General features: G+C 41.2%; 1 protein-coding gene across 1 annotated transcript in view; it reads left to right on the top strand.

The window, feature by feature from the left end:
- Positions 1-22,619, top strand: part of TMEM132B (transmembrane protein 132B) — a 253,799-nt gene that overhangs the window by 97,779 nt on the left and 133,401 nt on the right. Inside the window, exon 3 of the mRNA XM_059827764.1 lies at positions 11,241-11,381. Within this exon, the coding sequence (XP_059683747.1) occupies positions 11,241-11,381 (141 nt within the window). The remainder of the gene's footprint in view (positions 1-11,240; positions 11,382-22,619) is intronic.

The raw sequence follows: 22,619 nt of genomic DNA, 5'->3' as shown, positions 1-22,619 counted from the left end.
TTCGTGGGGCTTTCTCTGGATTTTATTACAGTAGATTATGGACCCAGCCAGCCTCTGCTGCACAGCCTTTGTTGGTCGTGCTTGAAGGAGAGACAAAACTTGGGGGTTGCAAAATTCTTGCTAAATCTGCTGAGATTCAAAGGGGGATTCAAAGAGTCAGTGGTGAAAGCTCAATCTACCTGCAGAGAGTCTTCAAAAAGCTTCTATGAAGCACTACCTGAAGAAACCAAACTGGGGTTGTCAAAGATAAAAGCCTATTGGGACAGTGGCCAAAGGGCTAACTAGGGCTACCTGAGCACCAGAGTGGGATAATTTTTTAGTGAAGTGCTTACTCTCTAGGAGAATCTTGGAAAGTTATTGTCTGCAGATAGAAAAAGATCTTATAGTAAAGAAAGCAGAATGGAAAAAAAGTGTTTGATAGTTTATCCCAGCTGGAGGGCTGGTTCTCATCAGAAACCACACATTATTAGCCTGCTTGGTGGTCATTGGTGCCTGGAGTACAAACCACATAATCATAATGCTCACTGCAGTTTTCACTAGCAGCAGAAAAATGCTTTTTTGCTGTAATATATGGTGCCACCTTTTCATGAAAAGTACTGGTCTGAGCTATACTAGAAATTGAATTCTATCTTGTGGAAAGGGAGATTATTTCCTGAGCTTTCCTTATTCACCGTCCTAGCACATACTGCTCAAGGTAAAGGTGCACTCCAAGATGATTGATTGGCAAGCACGAGAGGACCGCTGTTCCATGTGACAGGGATATAAAGAACGATATTTTTATTTTTTGACAGTGAAGGGGAAATGGCATTACTAGCAATATTCAGCAAGGTACTCTGCAGCCCCAGTTAGCTCTGCATATTTTATGGCATCCATTTTCTTTCTTCGATTAAACAACATAAAACCCCATAAAATAATCCAATAAAAACAACAGCTACTAGTTGAGGCAAAGTTCTTGTGGCCTTTTTAATTCTGGAAGGATTTTCATTGCTGTGCTTTTTTTCCTCTACCCTCTAACTCCGTCCCTTGGCTCAGGTCAATGTCTCCTTGCCACAGCCTAGGTGGAGTCCCTAATAGCAACCTTTTCTGTGCTGCTTTTTTATGCAGACTACTGAGCAAGCATGGAAAAATGTATGATAGATCCCTTAAAGACCACTTCATGCTGTTAAGCAATTGTTGGATGAGCCTAAGGGTTGGGACTGGTTTCAGTAGAAGTTAGAGGTGTATACATGTTTCAAAAATCTGCTCTTTTTAATGTTCTTTTTTTGTTTCTTTTTTTATTGGTGCAGTTTTAATCAATCTTTTAGGTAAAGATGACCATTACTGAGTGACCTCTTGCTTTTAGCCTCACCTCCTAATAGGAGGAGACGTGTCAACATGTTGTCAGCCCATCAACCTCACTGCTGGTCTTCTCCCTTGTACTTTTTAAACCATTGAAAGAGGTACATTAGCTGTGTGAAAGTCAAGGTGAGACCCCATTCAGTGCATGCAGACTGCCTCTGTTATGTATGTTTTTTGGGCCAGACTACACATGCTGTCTCAAGACTAGCCACAGACTGGCTACCACTGGCCTCTTCTGGGCATCTGCCAGTTGGGGCATTTGCAGTCACAACCTGCCCTAAACTGAGGGATTGTGCCACAAACAGTCCAACAAATACAACGAACTCCAGGGTTCACTGTAGTACTCAGCAGCAAGCCAGGAAAGTTTTTCTGATCTCAAGTCATATATATATTGATGTCTGGTAAAAGATAATTAATTATATTAGTCTGAATTGTATTTAATAAACTTTTTCCTTAAAGGAAATGGTATGAGTCTCCAAGGTGGTGAGCAAATATAGCCACAGTGATGTACTATTTCAGATGCTGTAAACCCCCATCCAGTGTTGACCAAGACAATGCTATGGAGCTCATTATCTAGTTCTGCAGGGAGAGGGATGGAAAGTTTTTACTTTGTTGTTGTTTAGGTGCTTCCAGACACCGTGACCTTCAGGGCTTTTTTCTACTCGTAGAGGTAGAAAAATGACCCGTTTATAAAAGTTCTTTGTGTCCCAGGAGGACTAAACTCTATTCAGGCTGCAAACATTTTTGCAGTGCTGATTTCTGAAAGGAGCCTTTCAATAAAAGGAAACCTGTATCTTTGTCTTTGCAGGAGGAAACCTCTGACTTACTTTGATTTTTTCATTACAGTTTTCAAAGCTGTGTTTCTGCATGATTGCAAGAATTCCAAGTTCAAATACTTTGGACACCTTCAGACTTGGTAATGCATTTTCTCCTGTACTTCTAGGCTTTAAGGAAGAGTTTCATCTATTATAGCATTGCATTGGTTTCAAGGTAAAGGACATCGTCTGAGTGTTTTAGATCTTTCAGAGAAAGGTTGAAGAGACCGAGTGGGCTTTGATTTTTGTTCTGTAGACATGTGTTATAGAAAACCACTCCAGCATTTTACCTCTTCTCTCTACAGAGAAGGTACACCACAGATTGTTGTGTTGGAGAAAAGAGGGCACATACTTCAATTCTTGGAGATGTCTAAGGGCACATGACAGCAGGCACTCTTGAGCTCTTTGAATAGTGATCAACACATCATAATTCAGCTAACTGAATGGAGGCAGTGGAATAAAGTAAAATATCTCTCCTCTTCCAGGGGAGGCAGAGGTGTGAGCTGGTTGTTCATCCTAATAAGAACGGGATGTTTTGAGTTGTTTGGTAGCACGAGGATCATTTAGAGTTGGAAAAAGACCAGCTGTGTCCTTTCGCTCAATAGTAATAATGGTTAGTTCATGTTTATTGGATACTTTGAAAGTGTAAAGTGTCAAGCAAGAGTTAGGAATTGTGTATTTATTTGCAAATTATGGGCAGTTTCCTGCCCTCCAGGCAGGCAAAGGACAGAGGACCCGATCTGCTTCCCCGTGGTGGTGTAGCAGGAGTCGCTGGAGCCGTGCTAGTGGGATGCTGGGGTCATCAACCCAAACATCAGACCCGTTCTCCTGGTGTGAAGAGTTTGCTGTAATTAAAGAGCTTTCAGCACAATCTAGAGCCACATTTGCTTATACTATGATTAAAGTAATTAGTATGTCAAAGGCACAACAATGTTTTCAGGTGGACTCAAATAAATTTTGGCATTTAGTTTTATTAAGAAAATGCCAATTGCTGCAGACCTCTTTGACCTGCAGTTTTAAGTACCTACTGGGAAATTACAGAAATATATTGAAATACAGTATCTGCACAATGTTTAAGTATAGAAATGCACAGTGTCTCCATAGAAATAGTAACTTTTTTTTTCTCCTTGGACGATTTTCCCATTTTGAAGTTGCCCAGACAGTTAAATGGTTAATAAAATGTCTTGAGTCGATAAGAATTTGACCCGATGTCTCCTGCCCCATTGCCTGGCAACCCTTTTTCTCCCAGAAGGACAAAATTCCACTGTTGACATATTTCAAAGAAAACAGTGTTCACTGTGGGAGATGGCGTTTTCATCTCATGTTACATAAAGACTTGAGAACCTCTCAGGTTTCCATAGCAGTGTTAGAAACCCATATAAACAGGTCTGGTTTGTGACAGGAATAAATAAGAATAAAAATTAATAGCTTTAATTTTAAGCCAATTAGAATGTCTTTCTGCTCATTTTTTTAAGCTCTATTTGCTTACCTGAGTGAGAGAGAGAACAGTTTGAAAATTGGAGTTTCTGCTGCAATATGAAGATGAAATCTTAAAATGTCTTCTTTCTTTTAAAAAAATAGGCAAAAAATGGGAATTTTCTATTGGATACGGAAATACAACATAACATAAGACTGCTTTGAAGATATTCACATACTCTCTTGATTTTATGAGCATAGTCTTCTATCTAGAAAATGTTTCTGAGACACCTTCCCCTTCCAAAAAATTCATAAGGGGTAACACCTCCTTTTCTGATCTTGCTTGACAGAGGTTAAATTTAACTTTTCAGTATTAAAGGATCACTACAGGATTAATCAATCTCTGGTGATTTAGACAAGCTGAGGATCTCCCCTAAAATGTTTAGACATTCTTAGGAAAAATGGGGGGCTCTTAAGAAAACCTGCTGCACTTTTTTAGAGAAGTTACACCTACACTTTGAAAAGGAGGAGGGAGGATTTTTGATAAAATACTCCCCCCATCATCATCTCCTATTTTTCATCCCAGAAAAATCTTATCTTGATCATGCTTCTGTAAAAGCTTCCTCAAAATCATAAGGCATCATATTCAAAGGTAGGTTGTGTTAATTTGTCTTCCCTAATAGTTAATTTATCACATGGAAAGCACTTTACTGTCAGAATCCAAATTAAAATCCTGTTTACTCTTTTCATTATTCAAAATCCAATATGCTAATGAGCTTGACGCATAGCATATTTCGAAACATTTGGTGGGCTGAAAAAAAAATAGGTTGATCGCTTCACCTTTTTGGATAGAAGAGTAGTAATTGTATCATTCTAAATCTTTAGCATTGATCCCCTCCACAACTTCAAAGGGGTTTCTGTTCCCTGAGTTGTCAGGCTTTTTTCATGTTAGCCACCATGTCTGTTGACCAACTTTGTTCCTGCCTTGCACTGCGCTGGTCACTGTACCTGTTTTGTCTGCTTTGTCCTACCTGGTGCTTTGGCATTGACTTTCTTCCTTGAGTGCGTGTTGGATAGAGATATTCTGATCTATGACAGTAATAACTGCTTTCATAGAAACTGCATCCCCAAATGCTTGACAGAGTTAAATAAGACAGCTACAAAAGGTTATATAAAAATAACAGATGCAGAGAGAAAATGAGGTACTGAGGTATACCGGAGGGAGGGAAAGGCAAATTTCCTGATACACTGTAAAGGTGAGAATGTGCTGAGGTCACGAGATGCAGAAAGGACATTTCTACGAGGTGAGTAGTGGCTGAGAAAGCTTTGGCCCTGCAGTGGGGAGGCATTTCGGGGGGAAACGGGGCCAGGGCAGGCAGAGCACAGTAGATCCATGTCTTGTTTTGAAGACAAATTTGGGCCAATTATGCATTGGACTTAGAATGAAGGGGCAGTCACGGCAGTGGTTTTTAGCATGGACGAAATGTGGAGGTCAAATCTTAAGTAAAACTCCAGTTGACTTTGGAAGTTGCTGCCTCTCTCTCTCTCTAAGTATTGAGCTGTCTTTATCCCCAAGGGCAAACATGCTTTTTTTTGTCCCACCATGAGTTCCCACCTTGTTTCACTGGTAACACCTATTGCCACTGGGTTTATACCAGGGCCATGTTGAATTTTTTACCTCCTGGTACCATTACTCAAACCCTTTTTCTTGGGGTTTCCTTTTGTTTGATGCGTTGCAATTGCACTCTGTTCCGCATTGCCATCTGTCTGCCATCTACCTACACCTCTCCACAGGACTTTGCAGGCTGCTTGTTTTACTTTGCAGCATATTATTTGTGCTTCTACACTTGTGACCTTTTGGAGAGGGCTTGGTTTATCGCAGGATCTTTGTGTATTTTGATGTGTGACATGCTTAGAAAGATAGCTTTACTTATAGTGACATTAATAAGGAATCGCAGAAACAAACACAGCTGGCCTAGCGTTGCTATTTTAAAGAGAATTTGATGGGGAAGTAGTTCAAACATAATCTGTGACAAGTCTTTTAAAATATAAAAGAACAAAGAAGTAAAGTTCTTGGAAAAATACTTTAGAAAATAAACACTTGCTTAGCTTGTGAAGCTTTAGAGCCTGATCCCCTGAGTTGCTGTAAAGCTGACTTCCATAAGAGGTGAGGCTGTGCAGGATGATTATCTGCTAGGTGGGGCACTCTCCTTTCACACATACTGCAAGCCCATAGCAGCAGAAAGGCTGTGTGCCCCCAGGCTGGTCTTGCATGGCCATTGCAGGACACACTGTCTGTTATAATGGGTCTACAGCAGAACCAGGAGAGCTGGGTGGGTTTATGGTGAAGGTACCAAAATAGCGCTTGGCAGCTCTTGGCGTAATTCCTGGTTTTGCCATGGGTTTTCTGGGTGACTTTGCATCACCTCATTTTCCTCATATTTCTGGATTATCCGTAGAGAATTTTGGCCAGGAAGCTTAGGAAGACACGAAGGAGAGGGGTGGTGCCTCTCCTGGGGGGAGCTCTGGTCTCACCTCAGCCCTCCATCTGCTATAATAGTGTTTCCCAAACGGTTTTGCTTTCATACGCTTACACCAATGAACTCCTGACTGACTGTACCTCCCTCCCAAATGCCATGGAATGCACTTGGATGGATGTGGCAACTATGAATCCCATACCCTCTTCTCCTTATATCTCCCAGCACACTCCACTTGCTTCCTCCCCCTATGCAGGGATGCTTCTATTCCTTCCTATACAGAAACATTGCCCATCTCACCCACACCCCAAAAGTCTCCAGATGTTATGTCTGAATTCAGTGATTATTTTAATTTATAGTGCTTGGCTTAATGTATCTTAAAACACATGTATTTTAACTAGAAACTCCCCAGGGACCTCATTCAGAACTAATTGCTTGCTGTTTGTGCAATTCTTCAAATATGTAAAATGCTCTGTGAGGGCTCGGAATTACTCTGCTCTGCTTTGGTCTTAAGATGGGTAGGGTGTCTAGCTGAAGTGTAAGCCTGGGAATCAGGATGTATCGACCCTCATGCTGGCTCTGCGGAGACAGTATAATTTTAGGCAAGTTAACTGGCCTACAGCTTGGATTTCCTGTAGGGGAAGGATAATAATTTTACTTTCAATGGGGCTAAAAATGCATCTTGAAGGGCTGAATACAGAAATGGTTGGAAATTACAAATTAAATTTATTATCATAACTGTTATTATTAGTACGTCATTTAGAGTGTATTTAGCTCAGATTGTGTTTTCCCCCATAATGGGGTGGGGGGGAGATAAGAGGATTTCTAAAATAGCGCTGCAAAAGTCTTTTTTTCTCATCAATTTGAGCATTTTCCATCTGCTGTGAGCACATTCCTGGTTTATTTCCTAAATATCTTTTCCTTCTGTTTCTATTTTAAAGTTCCTTTTGCCAAGATTTTACTTCCCAATTACTGCTGCTGGGAGTGTTGCTGGGGGGTGTATTGCAAGCAAGCATTTACCTTTCAGATTTTGCAGTTAATTGACTGGGAGGCAGTGGATGTCCCTGCACCACTTCCGCTAAGTGCTTGGAGGTTTAAATCCCTCTTGCAGCCCTTAAGTTACTTTCCAGCCCTGGTGATTACTTGTACCTTCTCCTTTCCTTCTGTTGTAATAACTGAGAGAAGAGGTTTAGAGCGGCCGAATTCATGGAGTCGCATACATTTAAGGCTGGGATTGCATTTTAAAATAGTTTCTGGTTGTTCCAAGTTGGCAGGCTGGGGACGCTTCTGCTTGCCCGCTCCATTCAAACTATCATGTTTCCATCTTTATATTCCATAGTAAATGGAGGACACACTGTTCAGGGAAGAAAACACTGCCAGGATACCAAATGTATTCTGCAGTTTAAACTGAAAGTAGCTTCCGCTATTCTGCATTTATAGCTGGAGAAGCGGGCTAAATTCACTCATGAAACAGTTGTTTCATTGATTCCCCATTCTGAATAGCTTTGACACTTCCCCCCCCCCCCGCCCCCAGCTACCACCTCTTAAGATCTTATGGGCATTAAGTGTCACGAACTACAGTGCTTGAGGATGTCACATTCCTGTTGGACCTCCTCTACCCCTAAAGAAGAGAGTATCATGAATAAATAGTGATCACCTCATTTGTGATACAGGCTGTGGGTACAGGCTGTAACGTGGGGGCCCGGTTGCAGACTACCTTCTGGTGAGCTCATTCAGTATTCCTCTGTCTCATTTACATCTCTGCTAATTGCATTATCAAAATGCCAAATAAATTGTAATGTTTTAAAGGTGAGCAAGTGCTTTTTAACAGGACAGTTTTCTGCCTGAAAATTCTGCTTTTCAGAAAGCAAGTATTTTGTGGAAATGAAATGTCAGTTTTGCCAAATTTCCAGTTGGCTTTCATGTTTTGTTCCTTTTTCCCTTTTTTTTTTTTTTTTTTTTTTTCTGTTTCACAATTATCTTTACAAGAAAGGAATTAAGCCATTTTACTGGTAAGAGTTACTTCTTGGGTCATGCTTCTGTGAAATACTTAGTAGATTGTTTCCATGTTTTCAAGCCCAGAGATGGCAGATTTTTTGCCAGGTGGTAAATTTAAAGGACATCAGATTTTTCTCAAGCAATTCTATTTATCCTTACAGCTTCCTTGGAATTGGAAGAGCAGCACTTCCTAGTATTTTATATGTGGGGAAGGGAGATATAAGAAAACTAAATGATCCACCCAAGCTTATAATTGAAGCCTGGCACAGAGCAGGGCAGTAAACCCAGTGCCTGGCCTCACACACTAGCCATTCACCATCCTTTCTCCAGTTAATTTCAGCTCTGGTAGGAGTTTCTTATTCTTTTTCAAAGCCTCCGTCCCCAACACTTACAACAATTTTTGTGCCTGTGGAGTTTGGGGGCAGATTTAAAGATATGAATCATTTATCTGAAGAATAGTAGGCTCAAACCTCCCATATGTAGGCTGGTTTAATTTGAATTTCTTGACTTTTCCTAAGTGAGAAGCTGAATTCAGTTCTTCCTTCTTTCAACCTTCCTGGCTCTACTGATATCCAAAAATGCAAAATGACATCTTGTCTCAGCCCACCAGAGCAGATGCATTGCAGGGGATTAGGCTGGAAATTTTCCTAAAATGCAGCGTTCTAAAACGTTTTTGGAAAATGTAGCTGGGGAGGAGAGTATGCGATGTTCACTTGACGCTAACCCAGCAAGACAGTAGGTATGCAGTAAGCGAAAGCTGTAGGCACAGTCAACAAGACAGCATTGCCAAAAACCAGAAGGCCTCCTGTTAAGGGACAGTGCCCTGAAGGAGAAGCCAAGTGGTGAGCCAACAGGACAGGCATTGGGAGAGTCTCATCTGCTGTCCAGGCAGGCAAAAAGTCTCTCGTAGCTGTATTCAGTCACAAGAGAAGAAACAGCAAAGCTCCCAGGCTGAGGGAGGTAGACACGGCTGAGGGGTTGGCCCATGAGGGATGCCAGTGTTTTGGGGTGCATGTCTGGAGAGGCTGGAACAGCTGGGAATGTAGACAGATGTGGATATTGGAGGTTCTTGCATCCTTACCCCTACACTGTGTAGGGACCACTGATGGAGGTGAAGAGGAGCAGCAGCTTCAGCTTCCATGAAGGCGGGAGCTGCACAGGGGTCCTGCATTGGTTAAAGCCTGCTCAGGCGTGGCAGGGAATTGTGCCATGTTGCGTTTCATCCTTGTTGGGGTAAACCAACGTGCTAGATTTGGATCAGAGTAGAAGAAAGTAAATGCTGCAGAGTGAAGATATCTGTACTGCAAAAGCTGCGTAGGAGGACATAACAAGCTTCTGACAGATGGAAAAAGGCTGATGAATCCTAAAATCATGGGTGAAATCCAGCTGCCCTGCCCACCCCCCCCACCCCCCAACATCTCCTGCCCTTCAATTAACTTTTAATTAACCAGGGCTTTGACTTGTGTGGAAAGTCAGGTTGGAGGCTTCCAGATACATTGTCAAGAAAAAACATGGGAAATTGAGAGGGTGGTGGGGAGGCAAATTTGTTAAAAAATATAATTTTGGCTGGGAAAGAGAAAATTTCAAAAGTGCTGTTTGGTTTTGGTTTTTTTTTTTTTTTTGTCAGGCCCTAATGATTTTTTTCAGGAGTGGTTGACTAAGTTTAATGAAAAAATTATTGAATCTGTTTCTGAAGTCCTAATTCTCTATCTCATGTAAATTACAAGTCAGTCTGAAATGAAGCCATGTAGGTGTCTTGCAGGAATGACTTGGTGCAGTGTAATTACTACAGAATAAATGAATGTTCCTCTGCAGAAAGAAGAGATGATAGGAAAGGGGCACATAAGCTTTGAGGCATGTTGTTTGGAGATATGAATGTCTGTGGAGAAACATGAAGGAGACAATTAGAAAAATATCAAGTAAAATTCTCTCCTTACAGGAAGCATTTTTCATCAGGTTGGCTATGCCAGGCATGAATTTGGCCCATCAAGTCAGTAAAGCCTTACAGGCAAAAATAAGGATATCATAAAAGCAGGATGAATTAATTCCTTCTCAGAGGAAAAGACCACCCACTGAGTCTTGAAGTTACTTTGATCCAAACCCATGAACTCAGCTAGAACTTAAAGGAAATTTTTAATAGTGTCACATGAGCACCAACTGGCCATGAGGCATCGGGGCAAATCCATCACAATTCACTGTTAAGTAACGCTTCAAGTCTCAGCAGTGCTGTTTCATTCCACCAGACAACTAAGAAGTCCCTCTTGGCTTTGCTTTTAATTAATTAAGCCACAGTAGTGACAAACGTGGTGCTACAGCAGTTGCTTTCTGCCTAATTGTTCTCCAGGCGTATTTGCAGCACTCCTGTCGAAATTCCAGGCTTGTTTCAGGAGTCAAGCTGCACAAATGAAGTCCCTGCTATTAAAAGCAGTTTGTTTCCTATTCCTTGGCAATCTGTTCCTAATGCTGAGCCTCAGTGGAGCACGGACTTTTTTTTTTTTTTGGCAAATTTTTTGAAGGCAAAAAATGGTGACATTTACCAACTACCGAACTGCTTTCAGACTTTAGCCATGCTTAGGAAATCAAGGTTTTCCATATCAGCATCATATTATTTTCAGCAGCAAGAGTTTGACGTGCCCAGTTTCATAGATCCCAGTACAATGGCATAATTATTTTCATCCCTCAGTCCCAGATCTAGGATAACGTATTCCTTCTCTCTCCTACCTGCATTATGGTCTTTGAGCAGTGAAACACATTTTTTCCAGGCAGATCGCTCTAATATTAAAAGGCACCTTGCTCCCAAAGGTTTGCAAGCAGGAGGATGTATTTTATATCACAGTGCTCTGATTCTCCATCTTAAACTGCAGGGCAGACACAACAAATTAAATCAACTTATGCTTAGTCACATCTGTTTCATTTGTATCAAACTGGTGCCACTGAAGCAGAAAGCATTCTTATTCTCTCCACATTGTACAAGCTGAAAATTAACTGGCTTTGCACATAATGAAACTCATACTTCATCCCTTTAAAATGATTGGACCTGTTTTATATTTTTGAAGCAGAGTGACTTACAGTTGCAATGTATCAGTCTATTACTAATGGAAGAGGGTATATTTCCTCTTTCATCTTCCTTGTTTACCTCTCTGGATTTATTTGTAGGAGACCTGTAACTAAAGCAATCCCTGTTGTTCCCCAACAGAATTAGGACAGCTCCAGGTGTGAAGATCATGGACATCAGAGTCAGTGATGCAGACCAGTGGGGGGTTCAAGAAGAGACAGACAGCGCGAGGACCACTGCCACGATCACATGTGTGCACAATGACCCAAACGCAGAGAACAGGTAAGCTGCCAAGCACTTTTGTGCATTAACCCTTGCTGAAATGCTGTGAGAGACATACAACAGCTTCTTTAATGAGTCATTTTGCTCTTTTAATAGCAGTATTTTTTCCTCCTCAGCCTCCTTGGAAGAGCTGTAGGTGATCTGATGAGAGCTTTTTTTCCTTTTGTTTCACTTCTGAGCTTCGGGAGTAGATTATCTAATTAAACTGGAGGCAGCCAACTAGTCCTGGCTCACATTTGCTTTTCATGCACCTTCAGGGCAGCAGGAGAATTCCTGTTGCCAAAGAGCCAACAGAAAGAAATGGATTAAAATAGAGAAATATGAAGAATTGAGAACAATATAGGACAACGCTGTCTTCTTTATTTGAAAAGCTATGAAAGTAATAGCTATTAAGCATTACTTGTTATTGCTGCAAAACACCTATGAGTGTCTATGAACTGTCTCATGAATGCTGTATGCATTTGTTATGGTAATGCTCCCACAAGCTATATCAAAAGTAATGAGAAATTTACATTGTTAGTCAGAATTATGTATTTTACAATACAAGCAATTTCTCTCCATTATCATGCAGTTACTCTACACTTAAAGTACACTGTGCATAAATTTAGCTTGAAATTGTATCATAATTAGGAAATCACAAAACTTTATGTCAAAATTTTTATCTGAGGAGTCTTTTGCATCCATCTTTTTCTGAAAGCTCCTGTAAGGGAGAAAAATGATTGTTAGTAATTGTTTAGGCCTAGGAAGATTGTTGCCAGAGGTTTGGAGTGCAAAGAGAGTTTCCCCTCTGTTTCGTTCCTGAAGCTGTATTGGAGGAATGAATGAATCCCATCTAGCTCTGGGTACCTGTGATACAAGTGTTGAGGTGAAAGCTATTTATCCATGGGTTTGCTTTTTAGCAACAGGGATAAATAGGCACTGTTAAGGTAAGAGTCCCCTTGGATGTGTAAACCAGGCCTGACGAATAGCAAGCAAAATGTGCTTGTTTCCCTCCAGTAAAGATGCAGAGTGGAGGTGACTGAGTGGGACGCAGACATTTGCATTGTAAACGCTTGAAGTGAGGGGAGGTGGTTCCCTGCTCAGTGTCTCTGGTTTAAGTCAAGTGCTACAGAGCTTTCTGGCATGAAATGCCAGGCAAACCTTTCAGTTCATTAGCTGTTTCATGCATGTCCTCCCAATATATAAAAAAAAAAAAAGGGAGGGGGGGAAGTCCCCTCTTGTTTCCTAAGTACGTTTGTCAAAGTTGCAAGCCTGAGGTTGTGATGTAGGGAATTCAAGCCACCTTCGATCATTATTTGTTGGGGTTTCATGGGCTACTGTATTGATAAAGCAGAGCTCAGGCAGCTGGATTTGGTGCTGTACGCTTTGTCTCCAAATCCTTTGCCTTTTGGCAAGATTTCCCAGTTCCTCCAAAAGCTCTTGAAGAAGCCAGCACGTCCCTTTGGTGGGGGGAGAGCTCAGCCAGCAGAGACGCTGGCTCAGAGGGGAACCGTCGCACTTGTTCTGGAGCTGCGCGATGACATACGATGGCTCCAGCAGTGAAATCTCAGCCTGAGTTAGCTCAGGCGGCTGATCTGAGTGGTTTTGCAGTATCTGCTCTCTGCTGAATGTTGCAGTCAGGTTTTTTGCTAAAACAACTGTGACCTCTGTTTCGTTCAGAGCAAGATGGAAAGCCATCAATTTGAAAGTGAAATGCTGTAGTTAAAGGAAAACTTAGGATCATTTGGTGTTACAGAGGAATCTCTATTGAAATGAAACAACTATTTTTAAAGTTAGACAAAAAATAGGACGGACACTGAAACTTATTGCCTTGTATGTGGTTTCACTAATCCATGAAATTATACCTGTCACAGTAACTTAGTTTTTATTAAAACTGATTTTTGCTTTGTGTTGAACTGTTAAATTGCACAAAAGCAACGAATCTCAAGTTAATTAATACTTTGACCCTTTTCTTTGTGAGATTAGTTTAATATTTTTGGATTAATTAAAGTATGCAAATAGAAACTGCTGAAAGATCATTTCCAGATTTGCAAATATTGTAGCGCTTAGAGTAAATATTTAACTTTGATCTTTACTTTAATTTGCCTTTTTTGTCATAACGGTGGTCCTCTTGTTTCTTTTGAAGAATGTTAAGTGTTTATGTGGGGGTTTTGCTGTTTCATTTAAAAGAGCAGAGACCTGAACTTGCTTCTGTTAAGGTCAATGTGGCAAAACTGTCACTAGACCTGATTAATCTGTTCCTCCTTTTAGTAATTCAAGGAGCTTCATTAAAGGCAGTTTATGTATGAGTGAGAGTGCAGGATCGATCTCTTTCATTGCAGAGCAGAAGCTATTGGTAAACAGAATCGTATCTACCTCGGGGGAGACAGTTTTTTCTCTCTTGGAAGTAATTTCAGTTCTGCTGACTTGCCCGGCGTTACACTGGTGGTAGAGAAGTGGGTAAGCCAGGACTGAGCCTCTGAGCCTGTATAGTTTACTCTGAAGAAAAGATGGCTGAGTTTGCTATGGTTTTGCAAGGCCCCTTGGGCTTTGTGAGGGGGCAGAAAGCCCTGGCAGCCCTGCAAGCCGGCTGGGCTGGCACAGCTCCGGGAGGTTTGGTGAAAGTGAGAAACTCCAGCAAGTCACAGCTGCATTCGCCAAAATCTCTGACTATCCTTGTTGCCCTTAGCTCAGAGAGAGGTCTGTTCTCCACTGCTTTGCACTTCGGTTGCTCTTTCTTCCCCAGTGTGCAACGCTGATAAGAGCCACTGGCAGACACTGCCTGCAAGGAGAACAGTGGCTTTGGACTGTGACATGTTCCTAATCCAGGCTGCGTTCCTTTTAGCCAGCGTTATCGGCTGGAGCCTTTTCAAATTTGCTTACTTTTCTAATCTTTCTCCTTCTCCCCTCTGCAGTGTTATCGTTATCGTGAGTTTTTCATCTCCATTTCTCACATTTCCCTACGCAAATTGAGTGTTCATAAAAATGCTTTAAATTAAGACCTTTTCTCCTTTCATGCGTAGTGCATCATGCCTTTTCTGTGCATTACTTAAAAAAAAAAATTCCTTATCACAATGTTTCAGGCAGTTTACATTATATTCTATTAAAAATCCATTTTGTCCAAGGTTGTCACAATTCATAGATTAAAGCTTTCCAGAGTGTGTTTTGTTAGGAATACATTCATAAATCCACCTCTTTAGTAGGCCCATAAGCTTGTATTTAAAACCTCTTTTTGATAACGTAGTTGAACAAAGAGCATAAAAGTAAGAGATTTATTTTAAGTATACACACACAAGTATATATGCACACATCTATTCTGATCTGTGTGGAGCCTTGCTTTGCCCTTATTGCTGCTATCTCAAAGGACTTTTTTGGTAGCTCATTGAGTGAGGAGATTGATTGTTGCCATCTGCATTTATTTTCCCTTGTATTCTCTCCTTGGGCAGAACTCTGTGAATCTCATTTTGGTAGGGTTAGTTGAAGCAGCAGTGTGTTTTCTTTCAAAAAGACACAGTTTCTACTTCAAGCACAAATACTCTCGCGTTATGCCTACAGCTGCGACCCAGCACTTCTGTTCCATAGGAAAGGATCTTTATGGATTTCTGCATTGAGTGCAGAGTGCATCTTGCAAGGAGCAGAGGAAGTCAGGGCTGGTGGGCTTAGATAAAAATCGAGTGCTTTCAGCCTCCCATGCAGAACAGCTGTGTTTGTGAAGGGCTGGGATCTTACCCTGTGGTGTAGGGCTATCTGTTGAATTATTACAAAAAGCGCTTTTGAAATACCAGGCCAAAATCTGGGAGTCTACCAGACACAAATCTTCTATGGTTTCCAGAAAACCGATCCTATTTTTGTAAAGACCATGCAGGCTTTTTCCACTATATTTGCCAAAAGATGGATTGAGCCTTGCAATTCTTCTGTCCTTCGCACCTCTGAGTTCTCTGGAAGCATCTCAGGAACATGCCACAAATTAGGTTACAGTAGGGCTAGCGCAAGAGGGCTTGAAAAGATGGCCTGAGAGCATGGTCTTTCTTTGGCAAGCTACGGTACCGCATAACTCAGCGCTGCTACCCAGAGGAATGGGACTTCAGGAACTTTGCCAGAGTGATTTAGCATTTTATAGGAATAGGTTGTTTCAAATCATTGGTGAGCAGGAGCTGAGTTTCCATGATCTCATTTGAAAGGCCCCACAATACAGCGTATTTCATGGTGTGCTGTGTCTCCTTGCTGGAAAGCTGAAGAACAAAACCTTAATGTTACCTGGCCTTTGGTTCAGGAAAAAGGAGATGGCACAAACACAAAAACTTAGGCAGGAGAGTTGCAACTCTGCTTTGAAAGCAAGTAGATGAAGAGATCATTTTCCTTACTCAGAAAAACTGTCATTAATTGTATTGGATTATTACCCAGGTGAGGAGAGTTGATTCTCTGACAAACCAGTACTTTAGTCAGAAAGGTTATATTTATGCTAACTGGCAAAGTTAATATTTATGCTAACTAGCAAAGTTAATGAAATTGATTTTACCTGCAGTGCTGAGTATAGTGTTACTGATACCAAACTGGTTCTTCTCACTTAGGGATTATTTTATCTCCATGTCTATAATACAGATTCCATCTCTCAGGATATCCATCACTGCATAAATTAAACTTGCATGAGGGAGACTCAGAATGCAGAAGTAGGGAGGCTGAAACCTTCAGAGGGATTTTTTTTCAAGTGTCCTCAGAAGTATTTATTCAGTTGCATGGAAATTTATATTTTTTTAATTGATGCAGACCAGTTCAGCTGTCTGGCATTTGACATCATCTGTCTTTAAACTTGAATAAAAAATTAAGATTCTATAATGATAATTCCATTTCTTTACCATTTTAAGAGGTGTTCACAGAATTAAAATAATTTAAATGACTTTATAAAATTATAATTGTAGTGTGTGTGTATCTATATATCTTTAAATCAGGAAAAGCAGTTATTTCATGTATTTATAGGTATGTAAATAGATCCTCCTATTTTAAAATAATTCACTTCTTTTTCTGTGCTTGGGAATACCCTTTGAACCAGAAATATCACTCAAAAGGAAGATGTAAAGTTGGTTGCCAGTTAAGATATGTGCATATATTTATTTGAAGTAAATATGTGTTATTGGAGCTGATGATCAGCTGAGCAAAGATGTTGTATTATTTGGTTTTGTTTTTAAAGCTGTGGCTATGTCTTGAAAATAAGAGCTGAGGTTCTCTTGTCTTTCTCCTCACTTTGACAGACAGCTGTGAGACTCTTACATCCTTATTGTGGGAAATACCATTTTCCCTACTACATATGGAGTCCTACACTTGGGTCACAACAACCCCATGCAATGCTACAGACTTGGGGACGAGTGGCTGGAAAGCTGCCTGGTGGAAAAGGACCTGGGGTTGTTTGTTGACAGCCGGCTGAATATGAGCCAGCAGTGTGCCCAGGTGGCCAAGAAGGCCAATGGCATCCTGGCCTGTATCAGAAACAGTGTGGCCAGCAGGAGTAGGGAGGTGATCGTGCCCCTGTGCTCGGTGCTGGTGAGGCTGCACCTCGCATCCTGTGTTCAGTTTTGGGCCCCTCACTACAAGAAGGGCATTGAGGTGCTGGAGTGTGTCCAGAGAAGGGCGACGAAGCTGGTGAGGGGTCTGGAGCACAAGTCTTATGAGGAGCGGCTGAGGGAGCTGGGGTTGTTCAGTCTGGAGAAGAGGAGGCTGAGGTGAGACCTTATTGCTCTCTACAACTACCTGAAAGGGGGTTGTGGTGAGGTGGGTGCTGGTCTCTTCTCCCAAGTGACTAGTGATAGGACAAGAGGAAATGGCCTCAAGTTGCATCAGGGAACCATTGGATTGGATATTAGGAAAAACTTCTTCACTGAAAGGGTTGTCAGGCATTGGAACAGGCTGCCCAGGCAGGTGGTGGAGCCACCACCCCTGGAGGTTTTTAAAAGACGTGTGGATGAGGCACTGAGGGACATGGTTTAGTGGTGGACTTAGCAGCGTTAGGTTTATGGTTGGATGTGATGATCTTAAAGGTCTTTTCCAACCTAAACGATTCTGTGATTCTATATTGCAGTCCCCACTTCACTGAGGGCAATAAGCAAACACTCCACCTGGAAGCCCTCTGGGTGCTATGAGGCTTCCTGGCTGTACTCAGCACTGGCTCTGCCAGATTGAGCTCTCTCTCACAGCTTTTTGGAGGTGTTTCTGCACTAAATTCCTCACCACTCCAGAATGACATACTTGGGTCCTGTGTTGCCTCCAAGCTCGTATGCCATCAAAAAATGGCAGTGTGGTGCAGAGATTCCCACTGTCTCCAAAACAGAGTCTGCTGCAGTCCTGGTTGTTTGATGAGCTGATTTACTGCAGTGACTTGGCCTTCCCGAGGATGCAGCTTGGTTGTGTCTGGAGTGTCTGTGCTTTTGGTCGGTACAGCACAGGGCATGCTGAAGCTAGAACGAGGAGTTTGGTTGCTTCTGTAAGATAAATAAGCCTATAAAGATGGGTGGCTGCAGCCTGCTGTAGCACACAGCAGTGTGCTGTTAACCACACTGGGGAAGGCATCAGGACATGTAGTGAAACACTTACTGATGCATTTATTGCCAAACAAACTTGCTTGGCCCGAGGACACTGAGCATTTAAAGTGCCACCAGCAACAACAGTTGGCTGACAGAAGATCAATTGCATGTGCTGCTTTACACAAAAGAGCAGTAACTGGTACAGACAGCCAGCCTTGCTCTGTCTTATTTTAGGCCCATGCAAAGGCAGTGGGCTTGATGCCATTAAGTTCACATAGTACTAAAGTGAATGAGTAAGAGGAGTGGAGGGAGCAAAGAAACGCAAGGAGACTTGTAAAGCAGACAGGAAAGAATAGAGAAGAGCTGAGGGGAAAAAAGCCAGGGAGATGGGGAAGGGAAAGCTGATGGCTGTCACCCCCTGCCAGACTGGTCTGATGTAGTCAGTAGGTGAAGTAGTCGGACTTCCTTAGGGCCTCTTTCCTCTATGAAAGCCATAATTCCATGAAGCCCTACTTCAGATACTTTGAAAAGGGAGGTTTTGAATTAAAAAATAGAGGACCTTAAGGTGTGGGAAGAAGTCATAGACTATGTGGTGCAGTGTACTGGCTTGGGTGTTTCCCTCCTATTCTTATGCACTTGCTGCTTTCCTTAGGTCAGCGGTGTCATGGGCAAAGAAATGTGCTTTGAATGTAGAGTGCGCATGGCCTATAGATCCTGCAGGAGTTCGTTCTCTGGCCTTTGGCCAGACCCCAAGACAGCACTGTCTCTTGAGCCATTGATGAAGAGGATTTTATCTTTAATGCACCAGTTTTAAGGTTGTGACCTCTATTATGAGTGATGGAGTCTTGTTCTGCTTTGTGTAAAGAGTGTTCCAGTGAGAAGCATCCACACACATTTTCAGACATAAATGACTCAATAGAGTCACAAAGAAAACCTGAGTTACAAGAATTTTAACTAACCTTTATTCTTTACATGTATGCCTTTTTGTATAAAAGAACCCAAGCCTGCTTGGAAATGTTTCTGTAAGATAAAAGCACTGACACCTCACAGTAGCTTAGAGAGGACATAAAAAATAATAGACAAATTAACAGTGGTAGGAGGGACAACTTATTGTAGAAAGCTGTGGTTCTAGGATCAAATAGGAAGGTATCATTTCTGGAGGGATTTTTTTTTTCTCTCCCCCCCCCCCCCCCCCATTCAAGGCCAAGAACAATGAAATTGTCTTTCCATCTCCTGTTGGGAGCCTAATAGCCTGGTAACCACATGAATTCTCTCCTGGCCAGCTGGCTTTATCAGATGGCTGTTTCTTCCTCTTTCTTAGTTAGGCTCGCTGCTGCTCTGGTAAAGATTCCAGTAGAGATGGGTCAGAGGGATTACTGACTGGTAGTACAGATAATTGCTTCCTGGCCCCAGTTCACCCGTCCAAGAAGGTAATGACTTAGCGACTCCTCTTATTCCATCCTGCTGTGCTGTGCTTGTATGGTACCTTTATTATGACCCAAGGATATCTTTTTGAACAAATACACCTTTGGTGGTTGGAAGAACCTGTTGCGCAGTGCAGCAGGGAACCCCGACAAAATAAGTATACTGTTGTCTTGAAAATTTGGAAAATGAGGAACGTCTTGTTGGAAGAACTCAATAGCGTTCTCCTGTATTCAGTGGAGTAAGATGATACAGTACAAACAGAGGCATGAAATTGACTTAGAAAATTAACTTTTGAGAAAGATTTCTTAACTTGCCAAACTAGTAGAAAGTATGTAAATCCAGAGAAATGTGCAGAAGATTCCTTTTGACAGCGTTTATTTGATTGGCATACAGTGAATGGGAAAAATATTTTTTTATGTTCTAAAAGTGCATCTTGCTTAGGAGGTTTGGTTATACCTCAAAAAATATTTCTACCTATGCTAGGTAGAATAGCCTCTAATTACAAACTGTTTTTGTACAGAGTGGGTATGATGTTACATGAGAAGCTTCAAACTTGGGCTATGTGTAGCATATCTTGGTGAGCAAGGCCCTGAGGAATTAAAAGACTCAGACTGAGGAAAAGAGAAAATTCCTTGGGTGTAGAAGGATGTGAGCTGAGAAGTAGCAAGTCCCTTCTTGCATTCCATCCTCTACCTTTTTGGTAGCAATGGGAAGAAAATTATGACAAATAGCAGATTTATCATGAGAAAAGCAACATACAAGTTTGACCACCTGGTCATGTTCATGCCCAGTTTTGATCTTTGGCTCAGAAAAGTGAATTCTGATTCCTTGGTCAACTTGCTTGACAGATCAGGCAGTTGTTTTTCAACTGTGTTTGTGGCTGAAGACTTTCTTCCAGAAGTCTGGTTCCTACTTCTAGAAGTTGTTTGACAGGCAAATTTTTAGCTTATAATTTAAGCCCTTTCAATTTTGATCTCCTTTTTCTGTATTGGGAGTTTAGGTGGTATAAGGAAGACAGAAGCCATTTCTTAATACCTGACTTTGCTTTTGCATATAATGTGGGGTTAAAGAGCAAAAAACCCAAAATAATCAGTGGAAATCCCTGATCCTTTGGTCTCTTCCTTGATGCAGCAATGAATATGCAAAGAATTGACTTAAGTAAACTCTTCACAAGTGTGGTCCACAAAACCTGATCCAAAGCCTGTTCTGAGTGACATTTCTTTTGAAAGATGAGCCCAATCATTCTGAAATGCATCTTGTTTTTTAATTTGACCTAATTAGTTTCATTTTGGGTGTATCATTCCTAGATGTGAATCTTCATATTGATGTAACAGTTGGGAAAGTTTAATTTCAGGGTAGGGTAGTCTGCATAATTAGAGCTGCAAGAATATAGCAGGGAGGCTGGGAGCAAATTTCAAATGCATGCCGATGAGTGAATGACTGTTCAAATAGTTATTCATCCATTGGTGCTTGCATGCTTTTTCCATGTTGGATGCCAAAGGGGATGATGACATATTCAAGAGTCAATGGGCTTCTCTGACTCTCTACCGGTTTACTGTCTGTTATTTCCTATGCAGTATGTTTTAATGGTCGTATGGATGATTGCACATGAGTTACCACAGGAGGTCCATGACAAAAATCTGTACAATTCTGGAAAATTTCTAAGCTTTACAGAGATACGTATGCACGTTCCAGCCGTGCTTAATTGATAACTTAAGACTACTGAGTGATAAAGCCCAAGTAAGCATGGCTGCTGAACTCATCACTCTCATAACAGATGTTCTGACTCAAGGAACAAAAGCGAATGTGCGTTGGATTTTTGGGTTTTGTTTCTATAATTTAGTAATCTTTTTTTGCTCCCTTGATAACTTAGACTTGAAGAAGCCTTTTCTTACATGTATGCTGATCTGAATATCCAGGAAGTGCAATTCTTCGTCACAGTTCATCTTATAAATGCGGGGTCTGCACAGATTTAGGTATCTGTGCAGCACCTTTAGATGTCTAACATCACCTTACTGATGGGAGGCTTTCAATGAGCCCTTATGGAGATTACAGAGGGAGCGAGAAGACGTGATCAGAACTGTTATGCCACAAAAGCATTACTTGATTCTTCTCTAAATATTGTACTTATATAGTCCCAGTTTAAAAACCTGTCCTTCTGGCAAACTTAAGTTTAGATTCAGAAAAGTACCTTTATGTAGGGTGCCAGTTAAGTATGTACTTGGTTTTAAGTACCTGCCTTGGTTCTGTTGATACCAGGTATAATGATAAAGAAGGTGCTCAGAGTCAGCATTTAGAGGCAGCAATATGTGGAAAATATAAGTCTTGATGGTAAGCCATGTTATATATAATGAGAGGCATTAGTGTGTCACACTTGAAAATATTGTGGAAATCAAAAATGGAAATCTTCTGTTGCGCAGAAACCTTTCTGAGTACATTGGAAGTGTTGCTAAGGAATTTATTTTTGGCAACTGTACACAGAGATTTAAGTATGATAATTGGATTGTTCTTCGATATAATAGGTCTGGAAAAGATTACTGAGTGAATATGAATTCGGGGAGCTGGTATTTGAGGTATGTTTAATTCCCACCTTTACCAGTTTATGAGTTTGACTTGTTTCGGGGCCTATTGCACACATTTGAATTCCATTCGAGATGTGTTGACTTGCTTACTTAACACCCAGTGCGTTAAAGTACAAAAGCTAACAACTCATTTATTAGGCATTTAGCCAAAATTTAAACTCATTTTATTGTTAGGAAGTGCTGTTGCTAGACAGGCAAATATTAAGTTTGTTACTTTGATTTATTTGAATCTTCTGTGCCAAATAAATTATAAAGCATCCCAGCATTAACTTTGCATAAATTATATTTTGCTTTAGTTAGAATTTTTCACTCATTTTGCCATTGATATTCCTCACCTGTGTTTAAAACTTAAAAAGTTATAAACTCTTATAAAATGAAAAAGTAAAAATTGGCTTATGCTTCTGTCAGTGTCAGCATATGATTTCTGTTTGTTTCTTTTAAACCTCACTGTTTCCTCAAGAAGAACATTAAGCCGGAGTTAAGCTGAGAGCCCTTGCATGTTCATTAGTGTGATGAATCTGTAAATTGAGACTTGGGCACTTTGGCAAGTTCCCTGGTCCTCCAGGGTGTCCGAAGGATGACTGTGTAGAGGTTATACCACTCCAGAGGGCAGCTTGTGCCAGTACAGAAAGGCCAGAGATAAAATGGACCTTCCAGGGACCACTGGTAATTAGGAAAGCCCTGTGGCAAGAGGCAAAATACTGGGGAGCACTTTTGACCATGGTACCTTCCCTGTT

The sequence above is a fragment of the Gavia stellata genome, chromosome 21, assembly GCF_030936135.1.
Source record: "Gavia stellata isolate bGavSte3 chromosome 21, bGavSte3.hap2, whole genome shotgun sequence".
Taxonomy (NCBI): Eukaryota; Metazoa; Chordata; class Aves; order Gaviiformes; family Gaviidae; genus Gavia; species Gavia stellata.
Note: the sequence above shows the minus strand (reverse complement) of the source record. Positions and strands in the feature narration are given on the sequence as shown.